Genomic DNA, 27,191 nt, shown 5'->3' with positions numbered 1-27,191 from the left:
GATGATGTGGTTGAGCTTGAAAGTGGTTGGATGTCAATGAAAGCTAGTCTGTTGGGAGCCGTTGGTGAGGTATGTGGATGGACAAAAGGACCACCGAGGCACTCGGAAACATGGTGGTGGGATGATGAAGTTGGAAAGAGGATTGACGTGAAGAGGAAGAAGTTCAAGGAGTGGCAGAAGGCGAAGGGTACGGGAGCAGAAACAGCAGAGCATGAAAGTTATAAGGCAGCCAGGAAGGCTGCAAAGAAAGAGGTAGCAAAGGCGAAGGAGGCATGTAGGAAAATGTTCGGAGAACGCTTGGATTCGGAAGAGGGTCAGAGAGCGGTATTCAGGATTGCAAAGCAGATAGCAAAAGAGAGGTGTGATGTGATGGGGGTGAGTTGCTTGAATGATGAAGTGGGACAAATCGTTGTTGACCCAGATGGAATTAAAGGAAGATGGAAAAGATATATGGAAATGCTGTTGAATACAGAGAATGAATGGGATGGCAACATAGAGAGTAACCCAGTTTTAGGACCGGCAGAGAAGATAACTGAGAAGGAAGTTGAAGAAGCGATAAAAGCAATTAAGGGTAGAAAAGCGGGAGGGCCAACGGGAGTTGTGGGAGATATGTTGAAGGCAGCAGGAAGTTGGGGTGTGAAGAGAATGACAGAGATCTGTAATCTGGTGGTGAAAGAAGGCCGCATTTCAGTGGATTGGGAACTGAGTATCCTCGTCCCTCTATACAAGGGGAAAGGTGACCCTCTGGAGTGTGGCTCGTACCGAGCGATAAAGTTATTGGAGCATGGAATGAAAGTCTTGGAAAGGGTGTTGGAGAGGAGGATAAGGAAGAAAGTGAAGATCGACGAAATGCAGTTTGGATTCATGCCAGGAAGAGGAACGACAGACGCGCTTTTCATTGTGAGGCAATTGCAGGAGAAGTACATGGAGAAGAGGAAGAAGTTGTTTCTTGGGTTTGTTGATCTGGAGAAAGCATTCGATAGGGTTCCACGCAAAGTATTGACATGGGCATTGAGGAAGTTAGGAGTGGAGGAATGGTTGATCAGAGTAGTGATGGCAATGTACAAAAGAGCGCGCACAGCTGTAAGGACGAAGGACGGGAACAGTGGTGAGTTTGAGGTGAAGGTGGGAGTGCATCAGGGGTCGGTACTAAGTCCACTACTATTTGTAGCTGTGATGGAGGTGCTGGCTCAGAACGTAAAGGAGGGTTTACCGTGGGAGTTGTTGTATGCAGATGATCTGGTGTTGATTGCGGAAAGTATGGATGGACTGAAGGAAAAGATGAACACGTGGAAGGAATGTATGGAGACAAAAGGTCTGAAGGTGAATATCGGAAAGACGAAGGTGATGGCAAGTGGTAAAGCATGTGGTGAGGTGGAAAGAACTGGGAAGTGGCCCTGTGCTGTGTGTCGGAAGGGTGTCGGAGTGAACTCCATTCAATGTACAATGTGCGCTGAGTGGGTTCATAAAAAATGTAGTGGTCTGAGAGGGTCATTAACCAGTGCGGCAGCTACATTCAAGTGTAAGGTGTGCACAGAGGGAGCTGCAGATGGAGGAGATGTTGAGTTGGATCTTGGAGACGGCGTGAAGCTGGAAGGTGTGAAAACATTTTGCTACCTCGGAGACATGCTGAATGGAGAAGGTGGATCAGACTCGGCAACGGTTGCTCGAGTGAGATGTGCATGGAAGAAGTTTCGGGAACTGAGTGGCGTGCTGATGATGAGGGGAGTGTCGTTGAAGCTGAAGGGAAAGGTGTATGCTGCATGTGTGAGAAGTGTTATGATTTATGGGAGCGAGACATGGGTAATGAACGTAGAGCAGCAACGAAGGTTGGAAAGGGTGGAAATGCGAATGGTTCGACGGATGTGCGGAGTATCGTTGAGAGAGAGGAAGACAAATGATGAATTGCGAAAGATGATGGGAATAGAGCCTGTGCTTGATGGTGTGAAGAGGAACAGGTTGAGATGGTTTGGTCATGTGTTGAGGAAGGATGAAAGTGACTGGTTGAGAAGAGTGATGGAAATGAATGTAGAAGGAAGCAGTGGACGGGGAAGACCGAGAAAGACTTGGCTAAAGATGGTGGAAGAAGAAATGCGGGCAAGGGGGTTAACAAGGAGAGATGCAGAAAATAGGGCAAAATGGAGAAGATTGTCATGGGGACCGCAAGGCTAACCCCCGCTCTAGCAGGGAAAATGGCCTTTTAAAATGTATGTTGTTGTTGTTGTTGTTGACCATTAAGAACTGCATATTCAATTTCACCAAAGACTTTTCAGTTTGGAGGTACAGCCGGACACTCGAAAAATGAATATTAGTCGAACGACCTTTGTTATGAGTGACGAAGGGTCTTCCAGCAGAAGGAAATTAAATATGTGAAATATTGCAAATGCAAACCCTCACATTCCACTATTGTTTCTTCTTTCATAAGTAAACATCACAATGCAGAGTAATCCCTGAAAGAGGCATCTTCATCTTCAAACTTCATGACTGCTATGCGGCACGAAGTTTAAACCACAGTTCTCCACACATTTCTATCTTGTGCAGACATTGTGCTTCTTCCATATCAAGTACAGACATCCACAGAGGCGAGACATCCGTCGAGCCGAGGGGATCCTCGGGAAATGCGACGTGTGTCCAGCGACAGTGGTGCCAGGTGAGCAAAGGTGGTGGAGTTTGGTTGGAAGTCCACCAATAAGCTAATCTGAAATCTTCCACCTATCAGTTAAATAGTAATCACTGGGGGCAGAGAAAGTGAATTAGCTTTTTTAATTTCAAAAATAAATTAATAAAATGGAACTCCAGTTTGGGGGTTGAGCAATGGGCCAGCAATTCATTCTTGAAAATAAACGATTTAACGACAAAAAGCTTGAAGGACGCATCGTAGGACAAAACCGTAGCAGCTTATAACGGCAGGAAAGAGGGGAAACAAAGTAGTTGGCCACAAACACCGAGATAAGGACACATTCGGTGTGAGGAGGAACAATTAAACTGGAGTAGCTGGAAAAGAGACAATACACAATCTAAATACATATTTATTAATGAACAAACGTTATTGGCGAATGTACATAAAACCAAATTTCAATTTCTACCTACCTTATCAGTACCAGGGTGGTAATGAGCACTTGGATCTGGACAAAGGCCTCCAGAGGGGCGGAACTTGTACATGGTAGGGGTGGGTGGGGCAACACTCTTCCCAACGAGTTCAGTTTCTGTCACACAAACGCACATTGTGAGCTTCTTCACAATTAGTAAGCAGAGTCTATTAATCAGATCATGGGTGTGAAACGACTATTTCATTTCATGGGTGATAATTATCATTTAGTAAATTTGTCCTGTAGACTTGAGTTACCAAACATGCTTATCAGGTTGGTAGAGATGTTCCATTGAAAGCTACCGCACATCAATGTATAGAAAATATCAACTGTGAAAGGTAATATTAGCGAGCACGTGATGTTGAAATGTGATGTGGTGCAGTAAATTAGCATATATTAGAAGATTCATAAAAGTGAAAATAAATAAATACTAACAGCGAGAATTGCTTTTTTTCTTTCTTTTTGTTTTTTTTTGTATCCTGAATCGAGGCTCGTGAGAGAGCTAACATTTATTTCACAAACAAATCAACCAGACAAACAAAATATACAAAAAGAGGGAGCGGAAGACAAGATGGGGAGAGAAGGGGAAGCACACAACCACAACATTTGAGAGCAGGGAGAAGTGTGGGGGAGAGGGGAGGAGGCGTGGGAAGGGGGGTGGGGGGGGGGGGGAGAGGTATAAAACTTGCTTTGCAATAAATGTTCCCTTCCGATGGGATATTTTCTAAGTCCAAAACGGGCATAACTCTGAAAAAGTGACGGAACGCCATGAAACTCGAACCTGTTGTGTAACTCATCTATCTATAATTCCAGTAATCTCTGTTTGTACGTTTGTCTGTGACCGCTGTTTCTCGACAACCACGGGTCCGATATACTTTTAACTTGCCAGGTATATTGCTGGGGACCCGAGGATGTGCCTTTTCAAGGTTTCATATTAATCGGACAATTACTTACCGAGCTATGTCCAAAAAACGATTCAACCAATCAGAGAGCAGCGAACTATCGCGTGTGCCGAACGTGGCGGACACACTCTGCCTCGGATGGCACATTTGAGAGCGTATTCATTTATTTCACGTTTGCAAACTATGTTGGCGTTAAACTATGTTTTAAAACTAATAAAAACGAATTTGCGATTCATTCGCTTTCCTGCGCGTTTGTGCACGCGATGGCGATTTCTTTACCAAACTCCGGAAGCCGTTCGCTTTGGACCAAACCATTTCATGTAAATAGAGGGGGGGGATTGTCACCACTCGCAAGCCGTTCGCTTTGGACCAAACCATTTCATGTAAATAGAGGGGGGGGGATATAATTTTAGATATATATATAGTACGGGCATGCCCTAGTCATAATAAAGCCATGTACCAAGTTTCAGTTGAATATGTTAAAGGTGAGGAGGAAAAAGTCTGAAAAACCCCAGGTGGGACGGACAGACGTTCATTGTATTACAGCTTGTTACGCAGAAATCGTAGTACTTCATTCAACTGCGGCTCAATTTTACACTTGTACACCCTCAGACATCACACCAGTCTTGTTTATCACCTGTAGCATTACAGTAAAACTCGATAATTGCATCCTGATGACGAGCGAGGCCTTGATGATGATCCCACGAATGATACCCCATTACCCCCATGCCTTGAATAAAGACCGTTTTGCTGGTGTACAGCGCGGCATTTCACGTTCGATACACAAGATTCGAAGGTCTGCTTATTTCAGACTCGATGCGATAATCGTGAGAGCATCTGCTCTAAGTTTGGGAGGTCGGTGGTTCAAACCCTATCCATGTCATACCAAAGACTTTTTGAAAGGTACGTGCTGCTTCCTTGCTTGGCGATTTGCATTTAAAGGATAAAGCACGGACAAACAATGCAAGAAAGGCAATGGCGAACCACCTATTATAACCCTTACCAATAAACTGCTTCGTCAGCACCAACGCTCTGGAAAGAGTATGGTTCACCAAATTAAATTTATTTACCTGTGTGTTGTGTTCATGGTAATGGGGACCGACTGATAAATTAAATAATAGTGGCTATTGATACTAATTATTTCTTGGGCCTGCGAAGCCCTCTCTTGAAAGCCTCTTCTGGGTGCACGATTATCTCGGGATTGCTCATAGGCTCGGTGCACTTCTCATCCCCGAGTTTGCATTCCAATAGCGGAATTGAAACAGAAGGGGAACCCAGGAGAGGATTCAAAGAGAGACATTCACGGGAGTTCACCAGCCGAATTGTAGCTGTGCATCAGGCTCCGGTTGGTGCCATTACTCATTATTCAGCTACTGATGCCCACTGATGATGAGTGACAGTCAAACAGTTGGTTTGAAAGAGTGTACTTAATGTAAAAACTGCTTCGACTCGGGAGAAGGTCAGCCCGTCATTCAGCTTGCAGTTAATAATTTCAAGCCGGCTAAAAACCGAATTGTCCCCCCGAAAAGACGGGATGACGGGATGACGGGTCCTTGGCTGACGATGCAACGCGACATGGTATGGCTACCTCCGTAAAAATCACTGGGAAATTTACCTAAGGTGCATTTGCTGCTAATTTGCTTTATTTGAAATGTAATCAACACAAACATTTTCCCGCAGTGCCTTGAAAATGAAAAAAAGTGAGTTTTTAAAAATTAGGTTTTAAATAATGAATGTACAAATACAATGAGCTTCATCAACTTTGAACAGGTAATATATAAACATATTTAACTGTGTGAGCTCACCTTCTGCAGGCATGGCCAGGTGCCTGAACTTGGTAATCGGAGGCTGAGCCGGTTCGGGGGCTTCAGCATCTGCAGATTGGCTTTCCAATGCCTCAAGACTTCCCTTTAACTGGGGATGTGAGAGAGGCAAAATGCACGGTGTCACAGAGGTAATCAAATAAATGCAAATAACCAAAAATCCAGGGTCTGGTAAAACAATTACCACAAATATTCATCGAAACATTCCAGTCACCCAATCAATCAACACATTAGCTTCACAGGTCCGGCTTGTCCTCACACTTACACAAACTTTTGAAGTTACCGAGAGTATTGTTCAGATTTTCCTCATTTCCTTTAACATCTTGGATTGCACTGTCCCTTTTAGTTCCATCTCGCCTTGTGTTGGATTAACGGTCAAGGTGGCCTGCTTAAGATCTTAGGGTCTTCGGTTTGAGCCCCTGTCGTTCCGTTACATAACACCAGATGGGTTGACTCAGCCTGTCATCCTTCCAAGGTCAGCAAAATGAGTACCAACTTACTGGAAAGAAGGGGCACTGTGTCAGCGGCACAGCCGCACTTCTAGTAATGATGCGACCAGCAGCCACAGGCTGCATCTATAACAATGAAAGGCAGTGTGCGTGTGTATGTCTCCCCCATAACAAAAAAACCATGAAACCTAGCGGCCCCAAACTTTGCATACATACTCTTTGCTTAAATATTTGTAATTACTTTGTTGCTCAACTTCGAGTGATATTTTTTCATGTTTGTTCACATGCATGGGAAGGGATGGGTTGGGAGTCCGGGAGAAGGCATGGGAGGTGGTGGGATGAGGGAGGGGAAGGGGTGAGAGCCGTGGTGTCAGCTGCAGGTTGAGTCTCATCCCGGGAAGCCCATGTTATAATCTCTTTTAAAATGATGGGTAGTTTACTATCCCCCACCCCACTCTCTCTCAACCCCTTTCCCCTGCATTCTGCCCTCCACTATCTCCATACCCCACCCCTTTCTGTCTCTCCCCACCTTTCTCTCTCCCTCACCCCCCACCCGTCCCTTCTCCTCCCTTTATCCCCACCATGAAGCGAATCCGGGTACCTTTGCTAGTACCAAATAATAAGTTCCATCTCAGTAATGCGACCCCCTTAGCCTGGTGTTGGCTTAGCGGTTCGGGTGCCGGCTTGGGATCCTAGGATCCTGGGTTCGAATCCCGGTCGATCGCTGAATTAACGCCAGGGGGATTGACTCAGCCTGTCATCCTTCCGAGGTCGGCAAATTGAGTACCAGCTTGCTGGGATGAATGATCCTGGTGTGTACCCCGGTTTTGAATCCCTGCGCATCGTAAGAGCGTGACCAAGGGTTGGCGTCAGGAAGGGCATCCGGCCATAAAAACATTGCCTCAAACAGGGAACCATGATTGTCATGGGGCCCGCAAGGCTAACCCCCGCTCTAGCGGGGAAAATGGCCTTAAAACAATCATTCATTCATTTCATTCATTCATTCATTCAGTAATGCACATTGGAGCAGAGTTGAATCTGGGTCAAGGTTACGCTACAATGCAGTCGTCGTGTTAGCATCAACTCGTTCATCAATCCCATCAGTAACCTCAACCCTAATGCAGCCCACAATAATGAGATGGTGCCAAAAGGGACAAAATAATGTGAGATGAAGGAAAGAAGGAAAATGTAAATGAAATATCGATTTACCCTCATTATGAACCCCAAGGCTAGCTAAAAAGGCGAGCCTCAGTACGAGTGCAGCACTATGGAACACCAGTGAGTGTGTATTCACCTTCATCACAAAAGCCCTCACACTCATTTAGCAAGTCATCATTTATCAATGATATGAAAGAAATTACAATGGAGGTAACAAGTACTGCGAGAGGCAGGAAAGTGCTGTGTACAAGGGTAAATGGTGTAATGTAATGTAATGTAATGTAATGCCGTTTGATCTTTTGCCATCATGCTGCATCCTCTGGATAACATAAGAATCGACGGATTATCCAGGATTATCCGGGGTGCTTTCAGCTCAAACGGTCACACTCGAGTCGGTGGAAGGCCAAACGTTGCTCAGTGAATGAAGCAGAGAACACATGAATCATGAAGGGATCGGAATTTCTTTTTAACATTTTGACTGACCCCGACACACACCCACGAGGTCTAAGGCTCGTAATGGAGCTGCCTCTCACACAAACGTGGACATACTGACGACGTTCATTATCACCACCCATGCTACTGGCCCCCTTATACAACGACTATTCCCGATACAAAAAACACTGTGGGATGCTTACAGTCCACACTAAATTACAGGGAAGTAGAAAAGAGGCCTAGTACGATGGCATGTTGGTGGATGTGCAGTTCATTGCTTACGAGTTCAATTATCAGGACAACTCAAGCTGTTGGGAAGCGAGCACCTGCGAGATGCTGCAAGTAACCACTTGAAAAAACGTTTTGTTGCGAATTAAACAATAAAGTAATGGCACTCTTATCAGAAATAAAATATGCAATTTGGTGTTCGTCCGTCTGTCTGTGTCTTTTTGAGCACGGTACATTCGCTTATTACTTACGTCAGTTATCAGTATCCAATCTCAAATACAGAAGGACTAAGGGTCACACGATAGAGGTTATCACGACTTCATAGAGAGTGGGTGTACTAGTATATAGAATACTCAAAACTTCTTGTCCTAGATCCACTTTATTATATTAATGGATTCAGTATGACCGCAGTATGCAGGGTGATCCGGATTAGCACACTTGTGAATTTTTATGTTTTCAGCATGTTTTTTATTTTATTTTTTAATACTTGGACGAAGGCTCGTAATAGAGCTGACACACACACACACACACACACACACACACACACACACACACACACACACACACACACACACACACACACACACACACACACACACACACACACACACACACACACACACACACCTTGGGGGGAAGTGCCGTCAATATCGTCACTTCCTGGGATACTCTGGGTACCAGTGACGTCATAATAATGGTGCCGCATTTCTCACCGTACTCAGCGGGGCATTTCCTCCTCCCCATGGATGCCAACCCATGGGGATTGTCCATGCTCTATCCTTTTCAAACAAGCAGCACATACCATTTTAAAATACTTTAGCATGACTTGAACTGGTCCAAACCGGATGGGTGTTTTTTAGGAGACACCATCTCCTATGGGAGCTCATCCACCCTTTGCCAGGTGTTGTTTTTGGTCCTCCCTCCCTGTCACAGTCAACCCCCCCCCATTCCCCCCCCCCCCCCCCCAATAGCAAAGCCAGTGAGGGGTGTCGGTTTAGTCGCCAACAACCCGACCATGTGCCAGGTAGCACTGGGTTACATGTTACCAGTGACAGTCCAAAAATACTGACGTGACCTGATTTTATCTACAGAGTCCCGTTCTAGTTCTATAAAGTACGAAATGGTTTACTTGTATCTGTTCGATGTTGTTTCGTATTTTGTTCTGAATATCACTTTTCATGTGTAAAGACGTTCCGCTACAAGCTTGGCTCTTGTGGATTCTGCCTGTTAAAGCTACTCAAATGTCTTTTGTATATATCTATATCATAAAATTGGAGTGTCCGTCTGTCCGTCCCCAAACTACTCCCTCAGTTTGGGGGCTCACCCCACCAAACCTCATGTGGAACGTTTTGGGGTCCCAGTGGATGTTGTAAGGTAGGTAGGAGGTTTCATAAATTCCTCAATAAAATTATGATTTTGAAAATAACTCGATACGAACCTGCCCCGAATCCGGAAGTGGACAGATGACGACAATGGCCTGGTTTGATAATATCTCAAAACAATTGACATTTAAAACAGTATTTTGTATCGTATCAATTTATGATTGGAATGACGTTTGGAATCGAGTGAATACAATTACGATTTTGAATCTACAACCTTACGGAACTCCTCCATATCTGGATGTAACGTCAGCACAGATCGAAATATTTGTTTATGTCACGAATGTTGGTAAACGTTAATTTTTTTATATATCAATGCTATTTAATTTGTTGGAATGAATATCGAGATATTGAATTAAAATGAATGAGGAAATGACGTGAGGGTTCTACTTTCTAACTGTGACATTCGCGGATCGCCATATGCAGATTCTCCATTGACTAGGTATAGAACCATTCAAACAGATACGTTTTTTGTGCAAGTCCTTCACGAACCTGCTGTCCATGCTTGGTGTTTGACTACAGGTGGCACAGGAATGGGGAATTTATTGGTTCCACGGTTTAGCATTCACCATTTCCGCATAGTTTGTTTACTTTCGGCTCCCCACCCCCCCCCACCCACCCGTGTGTGCGTAGCATGGGTACCTCGCTAGTGGTGCTATATTTCTCTTGTTGAAGGAAATAAATGTTGTTTTGAAATTAAAATAGGACAATTCCACAACTTTCATTGTTTCCTAAAGAATCAGAGCCTTCCGTTTCCTATTCCGGGGATCCACAATAGTTATCGCAAATTCTTTATGAACGATTTTTTTCAATGGTATTGTTGCGGTTTTGAGAACCCACACTCTTGTAAATATGACATCATTAAAGGTTAAAGGTAGCACCCCATAGTTAGGCCACAAGCAACACGTAGGTCACCATAGGACTTCAGTTATTTCATTAGTATGTGTATAGATAAGGCCATGTTTCCAATAGTTGAATCTGCGTTGTGTCAATCAAATAAGGAGTAGGCCCCATTCCATTCATTTTGCCAGCCTCCCTCTCCAAGCGACGCCATTAAGCGCTAGCCATCACCCTCGCCCTTTAGGGCCAGCGGCGTGTGCAACCTCGCTGGGCTTCCGCCCAAACCAGCAGCCTGCGCTGCCCTTGAGAACCCACACTGGCGGGCGCAGTGTTCCGACCGGGGGAGGTTGGGTCAACGGGCCAGAGACCGAACGGCCCCGCCAGTAACTACATCTAGGGATGGACCCTAGAACCTCGGCCCGAGTATGCCTCCTCCCCAGAATCGAAAATGCCGGACGGACCCAACCTACAGGAGACTGACCATCCGCATCCGATACATTGCTCGGCTTTTAGAAGCCGAGCTGTAAAAATGTATTCCACCTCGAGAGGCTTGAGCATAGTGGACAAATGGCATTAGTGATGTAGAGGGATGGTAGCTCTACCATCCCTCACATTGTTGGGGCAAAGGAGCAGTAGCTTTATGGGGTTTGGCGGTAGGGTATGAACTAGCCAGGGAGGGCTTGGATAATCGTTAGGGACCTAGAAATGACTTTAGGAGACTTGAGGTTTAAGTAGTGACATTGTACAAGTAGTGGGGACGAAGAGAGATTAGATGGATGATAATGACGAGGGAGTGCTTAGTATAAGGGATGACGGGGAGCACCAGTATTAGAAGGGAGAGATAGCTAGATGATGCAGTGTGTTTGTGGTGTAGTTTATCAAATGAGGAATTGAATGAGAGTCTTGCTGGTGAGCATGTTGAAATGAGGAATTGGAGCGTGGGAAAATCTGAGCGAATGAGGCAATGGTTCGGAGAAGTGATGTATTGTGAGGGTATTGTGGATGAGTGTAATGGTGTTGAATGAATGACTTGCATCGGATGCAAGTGGAGATTTGGGGTGTATGGAAACAGGTGTGTGGAATAAATGGTGTGGAGTAGATGGAGTGTGGAATACGTGGCGTGGAGTGCATGGTGCGAAGGAGTGGATGGGGGAAGGATGGACCCCTTCACGAATACCCGGGGAGGGTAGTTAAAAGTAGCTAGGGGGAGTAGGTAAATTGGTTGGATATTGAAATCTGTGGTGCATTTAGTTGCAAAGAAGTGCTTGGAGGGGTGCATAAGTGAAGTGGAATGGCTGGGCGTGTGAGCCTGTTAGTAAGTGTGGTTATTGGGGCACTCCGCCACTGGTAGTCTGTCGGCCAGGTGAGGCTGCAGGTAGGCTCTGGGAGCCAGTTAGTGTTCAGTTCAGTAGTGTTCAGTGGGGCCCGAGGATCCTAGGAGAGGACCCGGGTAGCCCAATGCCAGAGAGGGCATCGAGGTGGTAAGCGCCAGGGAGGGCCTTCCCCAGGTAGGTTAGGGTAGTGAGGCGCTAGGCAAGCTCAGGTGGCGACATTCAGTGGCGGAGGTGCACAGGTAAGTAGACCTGCTGGGAGCGCCACACGACCCAGCCCCGAAATTGTGCGAGGGCACAGTATAGAAAAATCAGGGGAGTGAGACCCCAAATTGGTGAGCACCACAGGGATGGTCATTCGGAATTGGTTTCTAGAACCGCATAGTGTAATGATGGCCAATGGATTGGCAGGGCGAGACCCCAGGTAGTTTAACTGTGTTAATGTTATTTAGAAGATAGTTAGGAGGAAAACCTCTTCGCCCCATCCGCATCCACTCACCGAGGGTGATAGAACTCCACACCAGTTTTTGCAAATGTTTGGAATGTAAGACGCATCTTGACGTGGGTGAGACATTGTGGGTATTCCATCCCTTCCTTCTTGGGAGGGATTGGTAACGAATTTGGTTTAGGGGAGATATGGGGGACGAGACAGTAGAGACAAATTGGTGAAGTTGTAAATTGTGTAAATACGGGGAAGGGCAAGGGTAGTGTAGGCTGACATGGGGGGTGACGAACGAGTAGGGACGAGCCTTCTCAGCTCGCTCTCCCGCGCCCTTCATGTCGCATTGCCTTGTGATTACGTGTACCCTTGCGCACTTGCCCCTCGCTAACCTCTGCTTGTCTGCCTCCCCACTCATGGACCATGGTCTTTCGTGCGAGGGGAGTGTGCAGGTGTCCTGAATCTTGCTGCCTGCACCCTTGCTGCCTGCCTGCCTGCACCGGTACACCCTATGGACCACACGTTCTGTGGCCTGGCACATATGGACCGCACGTTCTGTGGCCTGGCACCCCTGCTGGGACAAACCTTTGCTGCTAGCAGTATCTGGCTTGCGGACCACTGTTTTAAGTGGCATAAATGCCCAGCAGTCGGACCACCTACGTTGGCCCTGCTGGCCATAAATAAAAAAGCGGACGCGGTGTGTGCCCTTTTTATTAATAATTAAAGAACATCAAGCAAGAAGACAGCCAAGATACATCGGCCCAGCAGAGGAGCGCAGAAGACGTCATTCATTAATTATTTTGAAATGTTTTGGTGCATTTTCATGATGGTGTTTTTTTGTGTGCATTTTCTTTTATTAGGTGCATTTTTTTGGTACATATGGGTATGGTGTATCGGTGCCATGCATTACGAATGGCATTTCCTCTTTTCAAAATCTTTCTTCTTTTCCCACAAAAGACAGGTCCTGGGTTGCAGTGTAAATAATCAAATAATAGTAGTCTTGTAAATAATGCTCCCCACCGGCTCTATGTGTAGTTTGAAAACCATTCCGTAATTCGGTTAATTGTGGGCGTGAGTCAGTTAGGTAGGACGCAACGCAGCAGGGGGGACATATTTAGTGTTAAAACGGTGGCACTCAGGGTATTAGGTTAAAAGTAGAGGGTAACTACACCTAAGTGTCACACTAATTGTTAAAATATAGTCCTATTGTTTCGGCTCGGGACGAGCCTAGGAAAAGGGGGTGTGCAGTGTTGCAGTTTTGAGAACCCACACTCTTGTAAATATGACATCATTAAAGGTTAAAGGTAGCACCCCATAGTTAGGCCACAAGCAACACGTAGGTCACCATAGGACTTCAGTTATTTAATTAGCATGTGTATAGATAAGGCCATGTTTCCAATAGTTGAATCTGCGTTGTGTCAATCAAATAAGGAGTAGGCCCCATTCCATTCATTTTGCCAGCCTCCCTCTCCAAGTGATGCCATTAAGCGCGAGCCATCGCCCTCGCCCTTTCGGGCCAGCGGGGTGTGCAACCTCGCTGGGCTTCCGCCCAAACCAGCAGCCTTCGCTGCCCTTGAGCCTGAGCTCGCCCAAACGCCGCCATACGCCACGAGGTGAGGCCCGAGAAAGGGGGCGGAGCGCCAGGAAGAAGGTGTGGCCACGTCACCCAGCCGTCAAAGGCAGAGCCGGTAAGACCTGACCAGCCAACCAGGGCTGAGGTAACATCGCCTGATAGGCGTGGCTTTTGGGCTGGCGGAGCGATCGCTGCTTGAGTTATAAAAGCGCGTACGCAAAGCCCTTTCACAGGACTGTCCAGAACTTATTGAGAGAGAGTGCAATTCATGAGGACTCGTGTTGGAGAGAGAGCGCAATTCACAGGACTCGTGCTGGAGAAAGGGATTGACTGCCATTGAGCATTGATTGCAAAAGGACTTGTGTGAAAGGCGCTTTGTATAACCGCCACCTTACCGACCTGTCCCTGTATAATTGTCCGCCCGCGCCAACGCCACGCAGAGAGCTGCAGCCGTTTTCCATCTGCTGCACGGTACGAGTCGGGAACCGGACGAGGTGGACGCCATCGCCGGACCCTCAACCTGTTCCACCCTACCATCTACAATCCCCGTGTGAGTGTCTGAGACGGGCCCGTTTGTCTGGGGAATAGAGTAAGACTGTTTAAGGCTGCCCTGTGTGCTTCTTCTTCCTCTTCCTATCCCGTACATTTCTTTCGTTTCCTCTTCTCCTTCTTGTAAATTGTTAATAAATTGCTTTGTTCTTCCTATTTTCTTGGTTTCCTCTCCATCCGATCGCATCAGTCTTTTCTCCATTGGGTAAACGTGGTACGATCGGAACCGCCATAATCGGGTTTAGTCCTTGTTAATGGCCCGAATCGTGGCTCGCTTCGCTCGGCGTGTCCACTAACGCCGTGGTTCGGGCGGGAGTTATTTCCCTGCTTCGCGGTCGGTGTTAGTAATTAGGTATTAGGACCAAGTTGACCAATAACCCTACCTAATACCGACCGGAAGGAGCGTATAACTTCCAGGACTCGCGTCGGCCAGATCAAAGGATAAGGGGATTAACATCCCCTCGATAAGGGGAGAGCCGACGTCCGAGATCCGCAACAGTATATTTGTGTTCTCTCGATTGTTTGACGCATATGTATTCACTTTAGAACAAATAAAATTGCTTATTATTGAAGACTAAGTAATGTTGGAAACGGCTAGATAGATGCTACCTATAGAATATAGTGGTTGGTGGTTCGTGTGCAGCCTCCAGGCTGCTGGTTGCATCATTTTTCTGTGGGCACGTCTGCCGCTGATGCAATGTCTCTCTATAACCAGTTATCTGGTACTCATTTTGCCGACCTCGGAAGGACGACAGGCTGAGTCAACCCCACCTGGCGTTTATTCACCGGGATTTGAACTCAGGACCTTAGGATCCCAAGCTCGCCGCCCTAAACATTAGGCCAACACCAGGTGATATAGAATATAGTGAAATGTAATAAGTGTAAATGGTAGAAAATAGATTTTTATCCTGTGATTACCGACTTCTGCCGAGATTAGTGACCAGCAAACACGTTTCTGCTGACGCTGCTAGGCCTTGCTATTTGGTTTTAAATGGCATCTCATCACAAAAAGGAACAAGTCTAATACATCAGAAGAACGTTGAGGAAGGAGACTAGTTGGAAAGTCTCGCATTGACATTTAGAAAGCGATGTTTTCTTACTTGCATAAGGGTGGATGGACACACTTCAAGTTGTTGCGAGCCTTACGGATTGACCTAAAGTTTTCCACAGCGAGGTTAGCCTTCCGTGGTGAAAATTAAGCAAATTGCTTGATCACAAAAGCCGCGCCACAAGATTCAGTGTGCCGGGGCCGAGTAGCTGGATAGGATAGTCACAGATGGTGTTGAATAAACCGACGCACAAGAGAAAGTAAACTGTGACAAAAGGAAGTTTACAAACCACTCAGAAAGGGAAGAGACAATTTAGGAAGAAGAAGATGCATCCTGAGCCTGAGGCATTTCACAAGACAGTAAAGGGAGATGAAACATTTTAAAGAAGCTTTGAATATAATTAAGAAGCTATTTGTTATGTAAAGAATAAATAAATAAATTTGAGTCAGAAAACGGTGATAAAGAACGAGTAAAGGAATGAGCAAAAGAGCAGAATGAGTTCAGATTTATCTGTGTTTAAAAAAATTGGCCATGGGAAACGTCAGTCTATTGCTGACATTCGGGTACCCAGAATGGCGTAGAGGTATTCACACCCACCTCTAAGCTGTCTCGCCTGGGTTTGAATCTCGACCCAGCTTCAAACTGTCATCCCGGTGATTCATCAATGTGTGTTCCGTCACCCAGATCGACATTAAACTTGCGTCCCGTCTGCCAGCATTAGTTGGTGGACGTTAATGATCCCACGTTGCTGTGCTTTGTGACGAGTAGGAAAGCTATCACCGGTACCCTGAACAAATTACAAATTTCTGCCCTAACCAGCAGAGGGCATTGCATCAGGGGCAGTCACGCTCCCAGCAATGATGCAACTCGCAGCCATTGGCTGCATACAAAATGAATGAATGAATGAGCCATGGCAACAATTGGAAAATAAATAAATAAACTAGAAAACATCTGAAAATGCAAAGCCCTATCCGCCTTTTCTTCCGTATGATAAACGACAAAACAGATATTAAAAAAAAAAAAAAATATATATATATATTGACAATTTATGGTGACTGACCTCTTGAACTCAAAAGCAACAGGCTTTAGTGATCCAATATGCAAACCCTGTTCAAATTTCAGGTCAGATGAAAATTGACGATTTTATGTGACATTGACCTTTGACCAAATTATTAATTTAACTTTATTATGAGAATAAGGAGAAGACATGTTGAAAATTTGATGACAAAAGCTCAAATGGTAAAAAGTTACGACCCAGACAGACACACAGACAGACAGAGACAGACAGACACAGAAGTGATTGCAAAACCTCGTCTCGCGTTGTGAGGGGGATGGGCTAATAAAATACAAACACTGGAAAATACACTGAGGGTTGTAATTTGTCGCTCAATTGCAAATTACTATATACAGCTCAAAGATGTGAAGTGAAAGAAAAAGAGAAATCGACAAATCTACCAATAGTCAGGTTCACTATGTCAATAAATTATATTTCGTTCAAAATCATGGTAGATTAGCAAACCTATACATTTTTGGAAAGGTTATAGCATAAGGAAACTAAAAATCAATGTTTACATTTGGAGAGATACCTGTATGGCGGCCATTTTGGATTTTCAAAATGGCCACTGTAAAATACATATTTTGTTATATTTCTGCCTCTAATTACCCTAAAAACCTTTTAAAATATACTAAACCGAAATTTTCAGGGACAAGGAATCCAATGAAAGTATCAAATTAGTGCTATGGGGAATGGTAAGACACGAATCAAAGGTTTTGAATTGCAAAATACTGTCTTGATATTCGCGATAAGTTGCATAATCAAATACATGTTATCATTTTGTACAGGCAGGTAATAACATCAAAATGTGTCACAATAATTCATATCACCAAACATACACAGGCAGTCAGCAAAATCATATATACACATGCAGTCAGTATAACTTCACATCTACACAGGCAGTCAATGACAAAATATACACAGGCAGTCAATGGCATCAAACATACACGATTACAGAATATGCCATTTAGAGTTCGTCATCACTGTCCTGTGTGTCGTATCTGACAATATAGTCCGCATCGTTTTCACAGTCCGTTCCACACAAGCAAAGGTCGGTCAAATTGATTGGCAAATCGAATTGGTCGAATGGTCGATCGAATCGAATCGGTCGAATTGGTCGAATGGTCGAATGGTCGATCGAAGCGATTGGTCGAATGGTCGAATTGGTCGAATGGAATTGGTCGATTGGTCGAATTGGTCGAATCGAATTGGTCGGAATTGGCAAATGTAAACATTGATTTTCAGATTTTCCATGTAATAAAGTTTCCAAAAATGCATAGGTTTGCTAATCTACCATGATTTTGAACGAAAAAACAGTGAACCTGACTACGAGTTAAAATTAATGAAAACACATGACTGTCACTCAAAATGTTGAATTTAGTATATGAGAATGGGGAGCGGAGGAAGAGAAAAAAAAAGGAGGATATGGGAATTTTGCTAAATCACTCATTGAAATGTTCCTCCTTTGATTGACGTCACAAAAGAAAACATTTCTCACCAAAACAAGCACCTTATCCAGCTTCCCCTAAAACCAAAATACACCCAGCCCAGCCCAGCCCCGACAATACCGTCACCCCCTCATTGCATACCCTGCTGTGGTGGACATATGAATGAATGCCATTGTCCATTATCTTCACTTTGACTTGCTTATCTGAGGCCTCTGGATGCAGGTAGGGAGGGGAGGGGGCAACTGGGCAATGACACCGAGCCCTGCCAAGGTACCTGACACCAGGAGATGGAGGGATTGGAGGTTGGGAAGGAATAAATGAAGAACAGGAAGTTAATGTTGTGCAAACAGCTGTAAAATGATATTATTCCTTTTACTTATTTTTATATTTTAAGAAAATGGGAACATTTCTCTCTTTATAAACAAATGTGTTTGAGCTAAATATTGCAAACCAACCCTTTTAAGGCATAGGTTCCCAACCTCAGGTCAGGAACCAAATCAAGGTCATGTGCGGTTCTCAGCAGGGTCACGAAGGGTCATCATAAACCAGCCATAATTCAATGTCATGATGTCAATCGATCTGCCTCTGCCCACATTAAGTCTTTGCTTACTCTAACTTTGACCTAAAACCTCAAGTCCATTTGACCCCAATATCTAATTACTCCCGCCAGGGAGTAATGCATTCGATCGTGTCCGTCCGTGTGTGTGTTCGTGTGTTTGTGACAAGATATCTGGAAAAGTTCTGAACGGATTTGGATGAAAGTTGGTGGGATGATTGCCCTTGGGATAAGGAAGAATTGATTAGTTTTTCGTGAAGCTCAGGATATTATTCCGGATCCAGGAATTTTTTTGGGAAATTTTTTTTGGGAAAGCTTTTTTTCTGTTTTACTGCATTAAAGCTTTTATTCTTATTCTTAAATGATGTTTTTCTCCTCTAATTCCGAGATATAGCAAAATAAATTCTCTGACAGTTAGGGCCTACTTTCTTTTTCATTTATTGTTTTGGGGAGAGGGGATGTTAAACAAAACGTATTATTCCAACTTGACCCACGGCCAGAGTATGCGCTCTACTGAGTGGCGTTCTAAAATGTAATATGTATTATGGTACATGTACTTCGTTTAAATCAAATCCCTAACTCCATAACGTTTTTTACCTGACACTAAATCTGACCTTTGACCTCTTGATGCTAAAATCGAATAATTTCATCTTTGCATCATAACATACACTTGTTTCACGTTTGATCAAAATCCCATCACCGATCCACAAGTTATCGTGGTAACATGATTTTACCAAACATAACTTCTGACCTATTGGCCCAAAAATTGAACCAGTTCATCTTTACATCATGATACATACCTGTACCAAGTTTAATTTAAATCCCATCAGCTGTTCTCAAGCATCACATTTTTTCTTGACATGACCTCTGATTTTTGACCTCTTGATACCGAAATCTAATCAGTTCTTCTTTGCATCATAATATATACAGGACTGGGTAAGTGCTGGACACATGGATGACGTGTATGTTTGTATCGGTCTAGCATATACGTAAAGCATGCTGGACACGGTGGCATTACATCAGTCAAGTTGTAGAGGCACCAGGTCTTTTAAGTGCACAAGTTGTTTCCCTGCGAATCACTTTTTTTTTTAAATCATATCAAACTATGGGGGAATCACACACAAACCTACTCTGCTACCTCAGTGACTTACTAGTGCAGCTTTTCTACGATGGGTGTCGGTACGCAATGGTGTGTTTACCGAGCATTAACCTCTGGCATCCCTATTGTGGGTGACGCACCCAAGCAGAACACCACAGTGAAGAGGCGACAAATGCAAATCTACATTAGTTCTTCAATGATTTACATGTGCTGAGGTCTGTCGGTATGCTATAGAATTGAAAAATATTTATTTGTGGAGCTTTATTCATCACTCCATTTGTGCACTATGACCTATATTCACGATCTCTTATTTAAATGTATTAACTTATTACCATTCCTGACGTATAAAGGAAAGCAGTTCTGTCTCGTTGCAGGTTGAAGCTCTTGCCTCTGATTTTGAAAATGACAAAGCGCAGTTTACCGTACAAGTCCGATTATTTTTTTGAAGCTGGGCTTCACCGAGTAGAGGGATCATTCTGGCTTAGTTCATCCACACTGTCTGTGATGCAGGCAAGTTTTGGCGAATGAAAATTTGACGGAAAACAGGCTGAAGAGGCATCTCAACACTGCTCACCCAAATTTTATCGATAAACTACTGAGTAGAAGGAGAAATTCTGGAAGGAGAAAGAGGTGAATGTGAAATGTATGAGACTTGATGCTCCGTCAAATTCAAGGGCTGTTCCTTTGGAAAAAAGTTACGAAGGCATCGTTTGAGGTCACCTGGAGAATTGCACGTTGCAGGAAGCCTCAAAATATAGGTGAAGATAACTTGTTAAGCCAGCGGCCCTTGCAATGGTCAAGGCTTCTGTGGAGATGAGATTATCAAGAAGCTTGAATTGTTCAGATTTCTGACAACAGCATCAAATGATGCAAAACCTTCACTGGATGGATTACTGTGCCGTTTGTAATGATGGAGCTAAAGCCATGAATGGAAGTGGAGTAGGATTTTGTAAGCGCGTTAGACGTTAAACCCTGATGTTATCGTCGTTCATTGCGTTTTGCAGAGAGGTACTTCACACAATTCCACTTCGAAGGTAACACTTTTACAATGTATCTTAGCCAATAATGTACAGGCTGTTTACAAAGTCCCGTTACCCCCTTCGCAGAACCTGATAATATGATCCAGGGTCGCGGGGGGGGGGGGGGGGGGGAGAGGGGGGGAGAAGGGGGAAATGCCATGCCCGTTTGTTGCTGTTGAGTGGGGGATAGGGGGTGAGCAGGGGAGGACAGATTTAGGCTTGGAGGGGGGGCGTGGGGGGGGAGCAAAGATGGGACAGAGTTGTGAAGGGTAGATTGAGGCTTTGGCAGGGAAAGGGGACTTGAAGACTTTCTGTGTGGGGAGAAGTGGGTTAGGGGTTTAGGAGTTTTGGTGGGGGAAGGTGGGGAGGAGGTTTGAAGGGTTGGATAGGGGCAGGATTAACAAATTAGGGTTAGGAGCCGGAGGACAAACAAACATGATAAACAAACGCAACAACATGACAAACAAACTTCTTTTTTTTTTTTTTTTTGTATACAAGATCGAGGCTCGTGAAAGAGCGAACATTAATCACACAGAAAGACAAACCGACACATAAAACAAGTAACATCGGGAGCGGTAGACAAGATGGGGAGAGAGGGGGAAGGACACAAACACAACATTTGAGAGCAGGGACCGAGAGACATGGCGACATCGAGAGATGTGTGGGAGGGAGAGGGCTTTGGGGGGGGGGCATGGGAAGGGGGGGTGGGAGAGGTATAAAACATATGGACACTGCCAGGACTTCCAGGAAAGAAGTTGGAATTTCAAACAAGGTGGATCTGGGGTGAATTAGTGGGGGTAGAAAAGATCAAGGTTTTGGATGGGGGAAGACAAGAGATGGTGGTGAACAGCTGTTTTAAAGACCTGGAGGGAGGAGTGGGATTGAAGGGAGTGTGGGAGTTTGTTCCAGAGGCGGGGGAAAAGAGGAATGAAAGAGTGAAGGTGAGCAGAGAGCCGAGATTTCGGCAGTTTAACCATCAGAGGGTTGCTGGCAGATCTTGTGCGACCTGTAGGAATATTTGGGGGACAGAGCACAGAGAGAGCTGGGGGAGCAAGGCCGGAGAGGAGTCGGTAGAAGACAGAAAGACCACCTACCTGCCTGTGGTGAGTGAGTGAAAGGCCCTCAGAGATAGCTTCATCGCGGGAGATTCCAATGATTCTGAAAGCTTTGGTTTGAACAGCGTGAAGCTGAGCTAGGTGTGAGGCAGGAGCACCAGCCCATAGGGGAGAACAGTATTCCATTGAGCTGCGGATGAAAGCCTTGTATGTGGTGAGGAGCTCAGGTGTGCCTAGGAAGGACTTCGCACGACGGAGGATGCCCAGTCGGCGACTGGCTTTGGAGGCCAGCTTGGAAATGTGGTTTTCCCAAGAAAGATCATGGCAGATAGTGAGACCCAAAAGCTTGAGCGACAGAACTTCTTGGAGAGGATTGTTGAGAAAGTAGATGGGAGGGTTGTCCAGTCGATCTTTTCGGAGAGACATAGTAAGAGTGTGAGATTTGTCAGGATTGAAAGACATGTTCCACTTGTTTGACCAGGCTGTGATTTTGTTCAGGTCTTCAGAGAGTGAGGAGGCTGCAGACTGCCGATCTGAGGGAAGAGGAATGGAGCGGCAGCGAGTGGAGTCTTCAGCAAAGAGATAGAGAGGATTTTCCAGAGAGTCGGAGAGATCATTGATAAAGACCAGAAAAAGCACAGGGCCCAGCACACTGCCTTGGGGAACTCCAGCCTGAACAGGAAGGGGAGATGAGAGAAATCCATTCAGGGCCACACGTTGACTACGACCAGAGAGGAAGTCCGCAAGCCATGCATGGAGATTTCCATGTATACCATAGGAGGAGAGTTTGGTGAGCAGAGCTGGGTGCCAGACCGTATCAAAGGCACGTGATATGTCAAGGGAGACAGCTCTGATTTCCTGTTTGGCATTGAGGACCTCCATCCATTGTTGAGACAGCAGAAGCAGCATGTCCAGAGTAGAGTGACCTGGTCTGAAACCAAATTGATGATCAGAGATCAAGCCATTGGAGAAGAGGAAAGATTTCATATCCGAAGCAATGATGGATTCCATGACTTTGCTGATAATTGGGAGCAGGCTGATTGGTCTGTAGTTGCAAGGCTCTGTTTTTGCACCTTTTTTGTGTAAAGCGGCAATGTTTGCTGATTTCCAGGATGCTGGCAGATGACCTTGAGCAAAAGAGAGGGTGAAAAGAACAGAGAGAGGGTGAGATAGAGCAGCAGAGCGGGATTTTAGGACCCGTGGGCTGATGCCGTCTGGTCCAGTTGAAGAATCAGAGTCTAGGTTAGACAAAAACACAACAAACATGACAAACATAAACTCGCTTACAAACATGACAAACAAACACGACAAACATAATGAACAAACAAACACGACAAACAAACATGACAAACATGACAAAGAAACATGACAAACAAACACTACAAACAAAAACGACAAACAAACAAGACAAACATAATGAACAAACAAACACGACAAACATGACAAACATAAACTCGCTTACAAACATGACAAACATAATGAACAAACAAACACGACAAACATAATGAACAAACAAACACGACAAACAAACACAACAAACATAATGAACAAACAAAGACAATGAACAAACAAACACGACAAACACAATGAACAAACAAACACAATGAACAAACAAACACGACAAACACAATGAACAAACAAACACGACAGACAAACATGACAAATAAACATGACAAACATAAACTCGCTTACAAACGCGACAAACAAACACGACAAACACAATGAACAAACAAACACGACAAACAAACATAACAAACAAACACGACAAATGCAATGAACAAACAAACACGACAAATAAACACGACAAACAAGCATGACAAACATAAACTCGCTTACAAACGTGACAAACAAATGCGACAAACATAATGAACAAACAAACACGACAAACAAACATAACAAACAAACACGACAAACACAACAAACAAGCAAACACGACAAACACAATGAACAAACAAACACGACAAACAAACACGACAAACAAGCATGACAAACATAAACTCGCTAACAAACGCGACAAACAAACGCGACAAACAAACGTGACAAACAAAAACGACAAACATAATGGACAAACATGATGGACAAACATAATGGACAAACATAATGGACAACCATGATGGACAACCATGATGGACAAACATAATGGACAAACATAATGGACAAACATAATGGACAAACATAATGGACAAACATAATGGACAAACAAACACGACAAACAAACGACAAACAAACGCGACAAACAAAAACGACAAACAAACACGACAAACAAACACAACAAACAAACACGACAAACAAACACTTAACACAAACAAACACTTAACACAAACAAACACTTAACACAGCCACCTGGGTACCAGCGACGTCACAAGGCACCACTTTTTTCACCTCACTCAGCGGGGCATTTCCTCAGGAGGAATTTCCCATGGATCCCCGTGGATCCAACCAATGGGGATTGTCTGTGCTCTATCCTTTTAAATACTGAACGTCAAGCAAGGAAGCAGCACGTACCATCAGAGGCAAGCAGCACGTCTTTGGTATGAATCGAACCAATCCAATCCAGATGGGTGTTTTTTTTAGGAGATAACATCTCCTTACTGGATGGCCGTCTGCTCCCTTCAGGAGTTCATCTGCCTTTTGTCAGGTGTTGTTTTTAGTCCTGGCAAGGTGTCACGGTCACTCACAGTTTTTTTGTCAAAGCATTCACAATGCCCAAGGACGTCACGGCATTCCGTTGGGCTGCACTTCAAACGCCAACCGTCATGGGGTTGTTGTCATTATATGGTCTTCAAATCCTAATCAAGTGGCATTAAATCCCATGACCAGCCCTTCGCGGATATATCCAATAATCATGAATAAAGTTGTTCCAAATTATCACATATTTTTCTGTTACCAATTGTAATTGCTATCTGCAAATTCTGCCAATTGTATTTTTTGAGCCGCGGTGTATGATCGTCGTCGAGAACTCATGGTTAATTACGGTAAGAAAACTCGTGGAAATAGAAGTCGCTGGTAAATCTTATGAACAACTGAATGAAGCTGTTAAAGAACACTTGGGTTTTATAATAAAACATAGACAATTATCAGCAACTTGAGTACCACGTGATTGTCGTCCGGCAATAGGCTACGGGTTGCTTCGTAGGATTGCTATCCGACTTCCACCGTTTATTTAATATGTGCTGCTATATTCAAACTTTGCGCAATCACAACTTCGTGAACATCGTGATTCATACGATTTACAGCTGTCATAAATTTAGTTCCTTGACCTGCCGTGATATTCTTTCATTAGCGCCACTCTGTTCAACTATTACGAAATTGTGGCTGCCAGTCGTGGTTGAGATGGACTTCGCCATTTTTGACAGATGTAACATGTTTTACATCGACATTTTTTTCATGCGAGTGCTGAAATGGGGGTGCGTATTATATATAGGTCTATATATGTTCACACCGCGACAAAAGTCCAAGTTGGGGGTACGCGTTATGCACAGGAGCGCGTCATAGTCGAAGTTTTACGGTATCTATGATATGACAGATCTCACCAAAATACGATGCCAAGTACACATTGAATAGATTGGAATGCCCTGTGGAGATCTCTACTTTGCATTATTGTTGACCAACATACCTTGGTGCTTGAGGTGAGCAGACCACATATTCAAAGTTTCCACAGCAGCCTCGAGTGAAAGGATTCAATCCTCCCCGGAATTTGCCTGTAACCTGAGATACCGTCGAGGTTTGGTGAGAGAAGTGAATGGGGAAATGGAAAGTGAAAAGGTGAGGAGGAAGGGGGGTCATGTTGTTATACAAGGTGAGATACTTCGTGTTATATATCACTACAGTACAAATAATTAAGGCAAAATGTGTACAAAATACTACACAACTGGAAATGGGGCACAGGAGCATTAGCCATAAGGTGAAGCACCAGTTTAGAAAGTGGTGAAAAGGGGATTCCGTGTCAATAAACCACAGAAGGATTTAAAAAAAAAAAAAAAAAACCACCTTTAGAGGCCATTTTTCCCCGCAAAGCGGGGGTTGGCCTTTTTCGGGCACCGTGGTTGTTGTTGTTTTTCGGTCCCCTTTTTGAAGCAATGTTTTACGGCCGGATGCCCTTCCTGACGCCAACCCTTTTTGCCACCTTTAACGACAAACAGGGAATTACCAGTGAACTGGTACTCAATTAGCCGACCTCGGAAGGATGACAGGCTGAGTCAACCCCCCTGGCGTTAATTCAGCAATCGACCGGGATTCGAACCCAGGATCCTTGGATCCTAAGCCGGCACCCTAGCCGCTAGCCCAACACCAGGGTTTAATGAAGGATTAATGAAGAACAATGCACCAACACAGAAGGATTAATGCATGGATTTTTCCAACTATTGTTGGAGAGGAATTCCTTTGTAGTTTTCACCATGGGATCATGAAGAGGAAGTAAAAAAATTGCACACTTACTATTAAAATAAATACGTGGTCCCAGAGATGGTTGGGCACTTTTAGTGTTGCCACCACAAAATTTCAAGGAAAGCTTTTCTTTTGAGGGGTAAACGAAACAAAAAACCCACAGAGGCCTCACAACTCCAAATAAACAGTTTCACTAGCTGAATGCCAATATAAACCCTGCACATCAACAGAAAGAGTGGGTATAATGAATGAGGAGGAGAAGATGATGGAGATCAGCTTATTTTAGTTCAATTCTGGACAGTCCTCAAATTGGTTAGCATCAATAGACTTGCATTTATAATCAAAGAAGCCGACTTTTACAAGTGTTTTGTGCAGCTCTAAAAATGATATCAATTTTTCTTAAAACGCAAATCAAGAAAAATTCTTTCTTCTACAGTGAGATGTGAAAATACTACATTTGCTCTCAGTATTTACACTTCACCTACACTCTACCCTACCAGTTAACAGGGGTTGAGTGACACTAAGTGAGAACAATGGACGGGATGGCCAAATCCCAGATTTAGATGTCCGGGAGAACAATGGACTGAGTTTCTACAGGTGTGGTGGACAATGCATCACACTAAACATTTGCTATATCCAAGTGCTATATTTGCTATATCCGTTCATTATAAAAACAAATGGTGGGAGGAGAGGGAGTGGGGAGTCAAGTGTGTTAAACAATTTTGGGCAAAGTGTCATAAATACAGTGCATTCAGAAAGTATTCAGACCCCTTCACTTTTTTCACATTTTGTTATGTTGCAGCCTTATGCTGAAATCGTTTAAATTCATTTTTTCCCTCATCAATCTACACTCAATACCCCATAATGACAAAGAGAAAACAGGATTTTAGAAAGTTTTGCAAATTTATTAAAAAGAAAAAACTGAAATATCACATTGACATAAGTATTCAGACCCTTTGCTATGACACTTGAAATTTAGCTCAGGTGCCTCCCATTTCTCTTCATCATCTTTGAGAAGTTTCTACACCTTGATTGTAGTCCACCTGTGGTAAATTCAATTAATTGGACATAATTTGGAAAGACACACACCTGTCTATATAAGGTCTCACAGCTGACAATGCATATCAGAGTAAAAACCAAGCTATGAGGTCGAAGGAACTGCCTGCAGAGCTCAGAGACAGGATTGTGTCGAGGCACAGATATGGCGAAGCCTACAAAAAAATTTATACTGCATTGAAGGTTCCCAAGAGCACAGCGGCCTCCATAATTCTTAAATGGAAGAAGTTTGGAACAACCATGACTCTTCCTTGAGCTGGCCGCCTGGCCAAACTGA

General features: G+C 44.3%; 1 protein-coding gene across 1 annotated transcript in view; it reads right to left on the bottom strand.

The window, feature by feature from the left end:
• LOC137425629 (palmitoyltransferase ZDHHC5) overlaps nucleotides 1–27,191 on the bottom strand; it is a 264,857-nt gene that overhangs the window by 13,190 nt on the left and 224,476 nt on the right. The window contains exons 6-9 of the mRNA XM_068114234.2: nucleotides 25,089–25,180; nucleotides 17,885–18,017; nucleotides 5,797–5,905; nucleotides 3,091–3,206 (exon numbers count right to left, since the gene is read on the bottom strand). Coding sequence (XP_067970335.2) covers nucleotides 3,091–3,206; nucleotides 5,797–5,905; nucleotides 17,885–18,017; nucleotides 25,089–25,180 — 450 coding nt within the window. The remainder of the gene's footprint in view (nucleotides 1–3,090; nucleotides 3,207–5,796; nucleotides 5,906–17,884; nucleotides 18,018–25,088; nucleotides 25,181–27,191) is intronic.

Source organism: Myxine glutinosa, chromosome 4, assembly GCF_964187855.1.
Source record: "Myxine glutinosa chromosome 4, kmMyxGlut1.1, whole genome shotgun sequence".
Taxonomy (NCBI): Eukaryota; Metazoa; Chordata; class Myxini; order Myxiniformes; family Myxinidae; genus Myxine; species Myxine glutinosa.
Note: the sequence above shows the minus strand (reverse complement) of the source record. Positions and strands in the feature narration are given on the sequence as shown.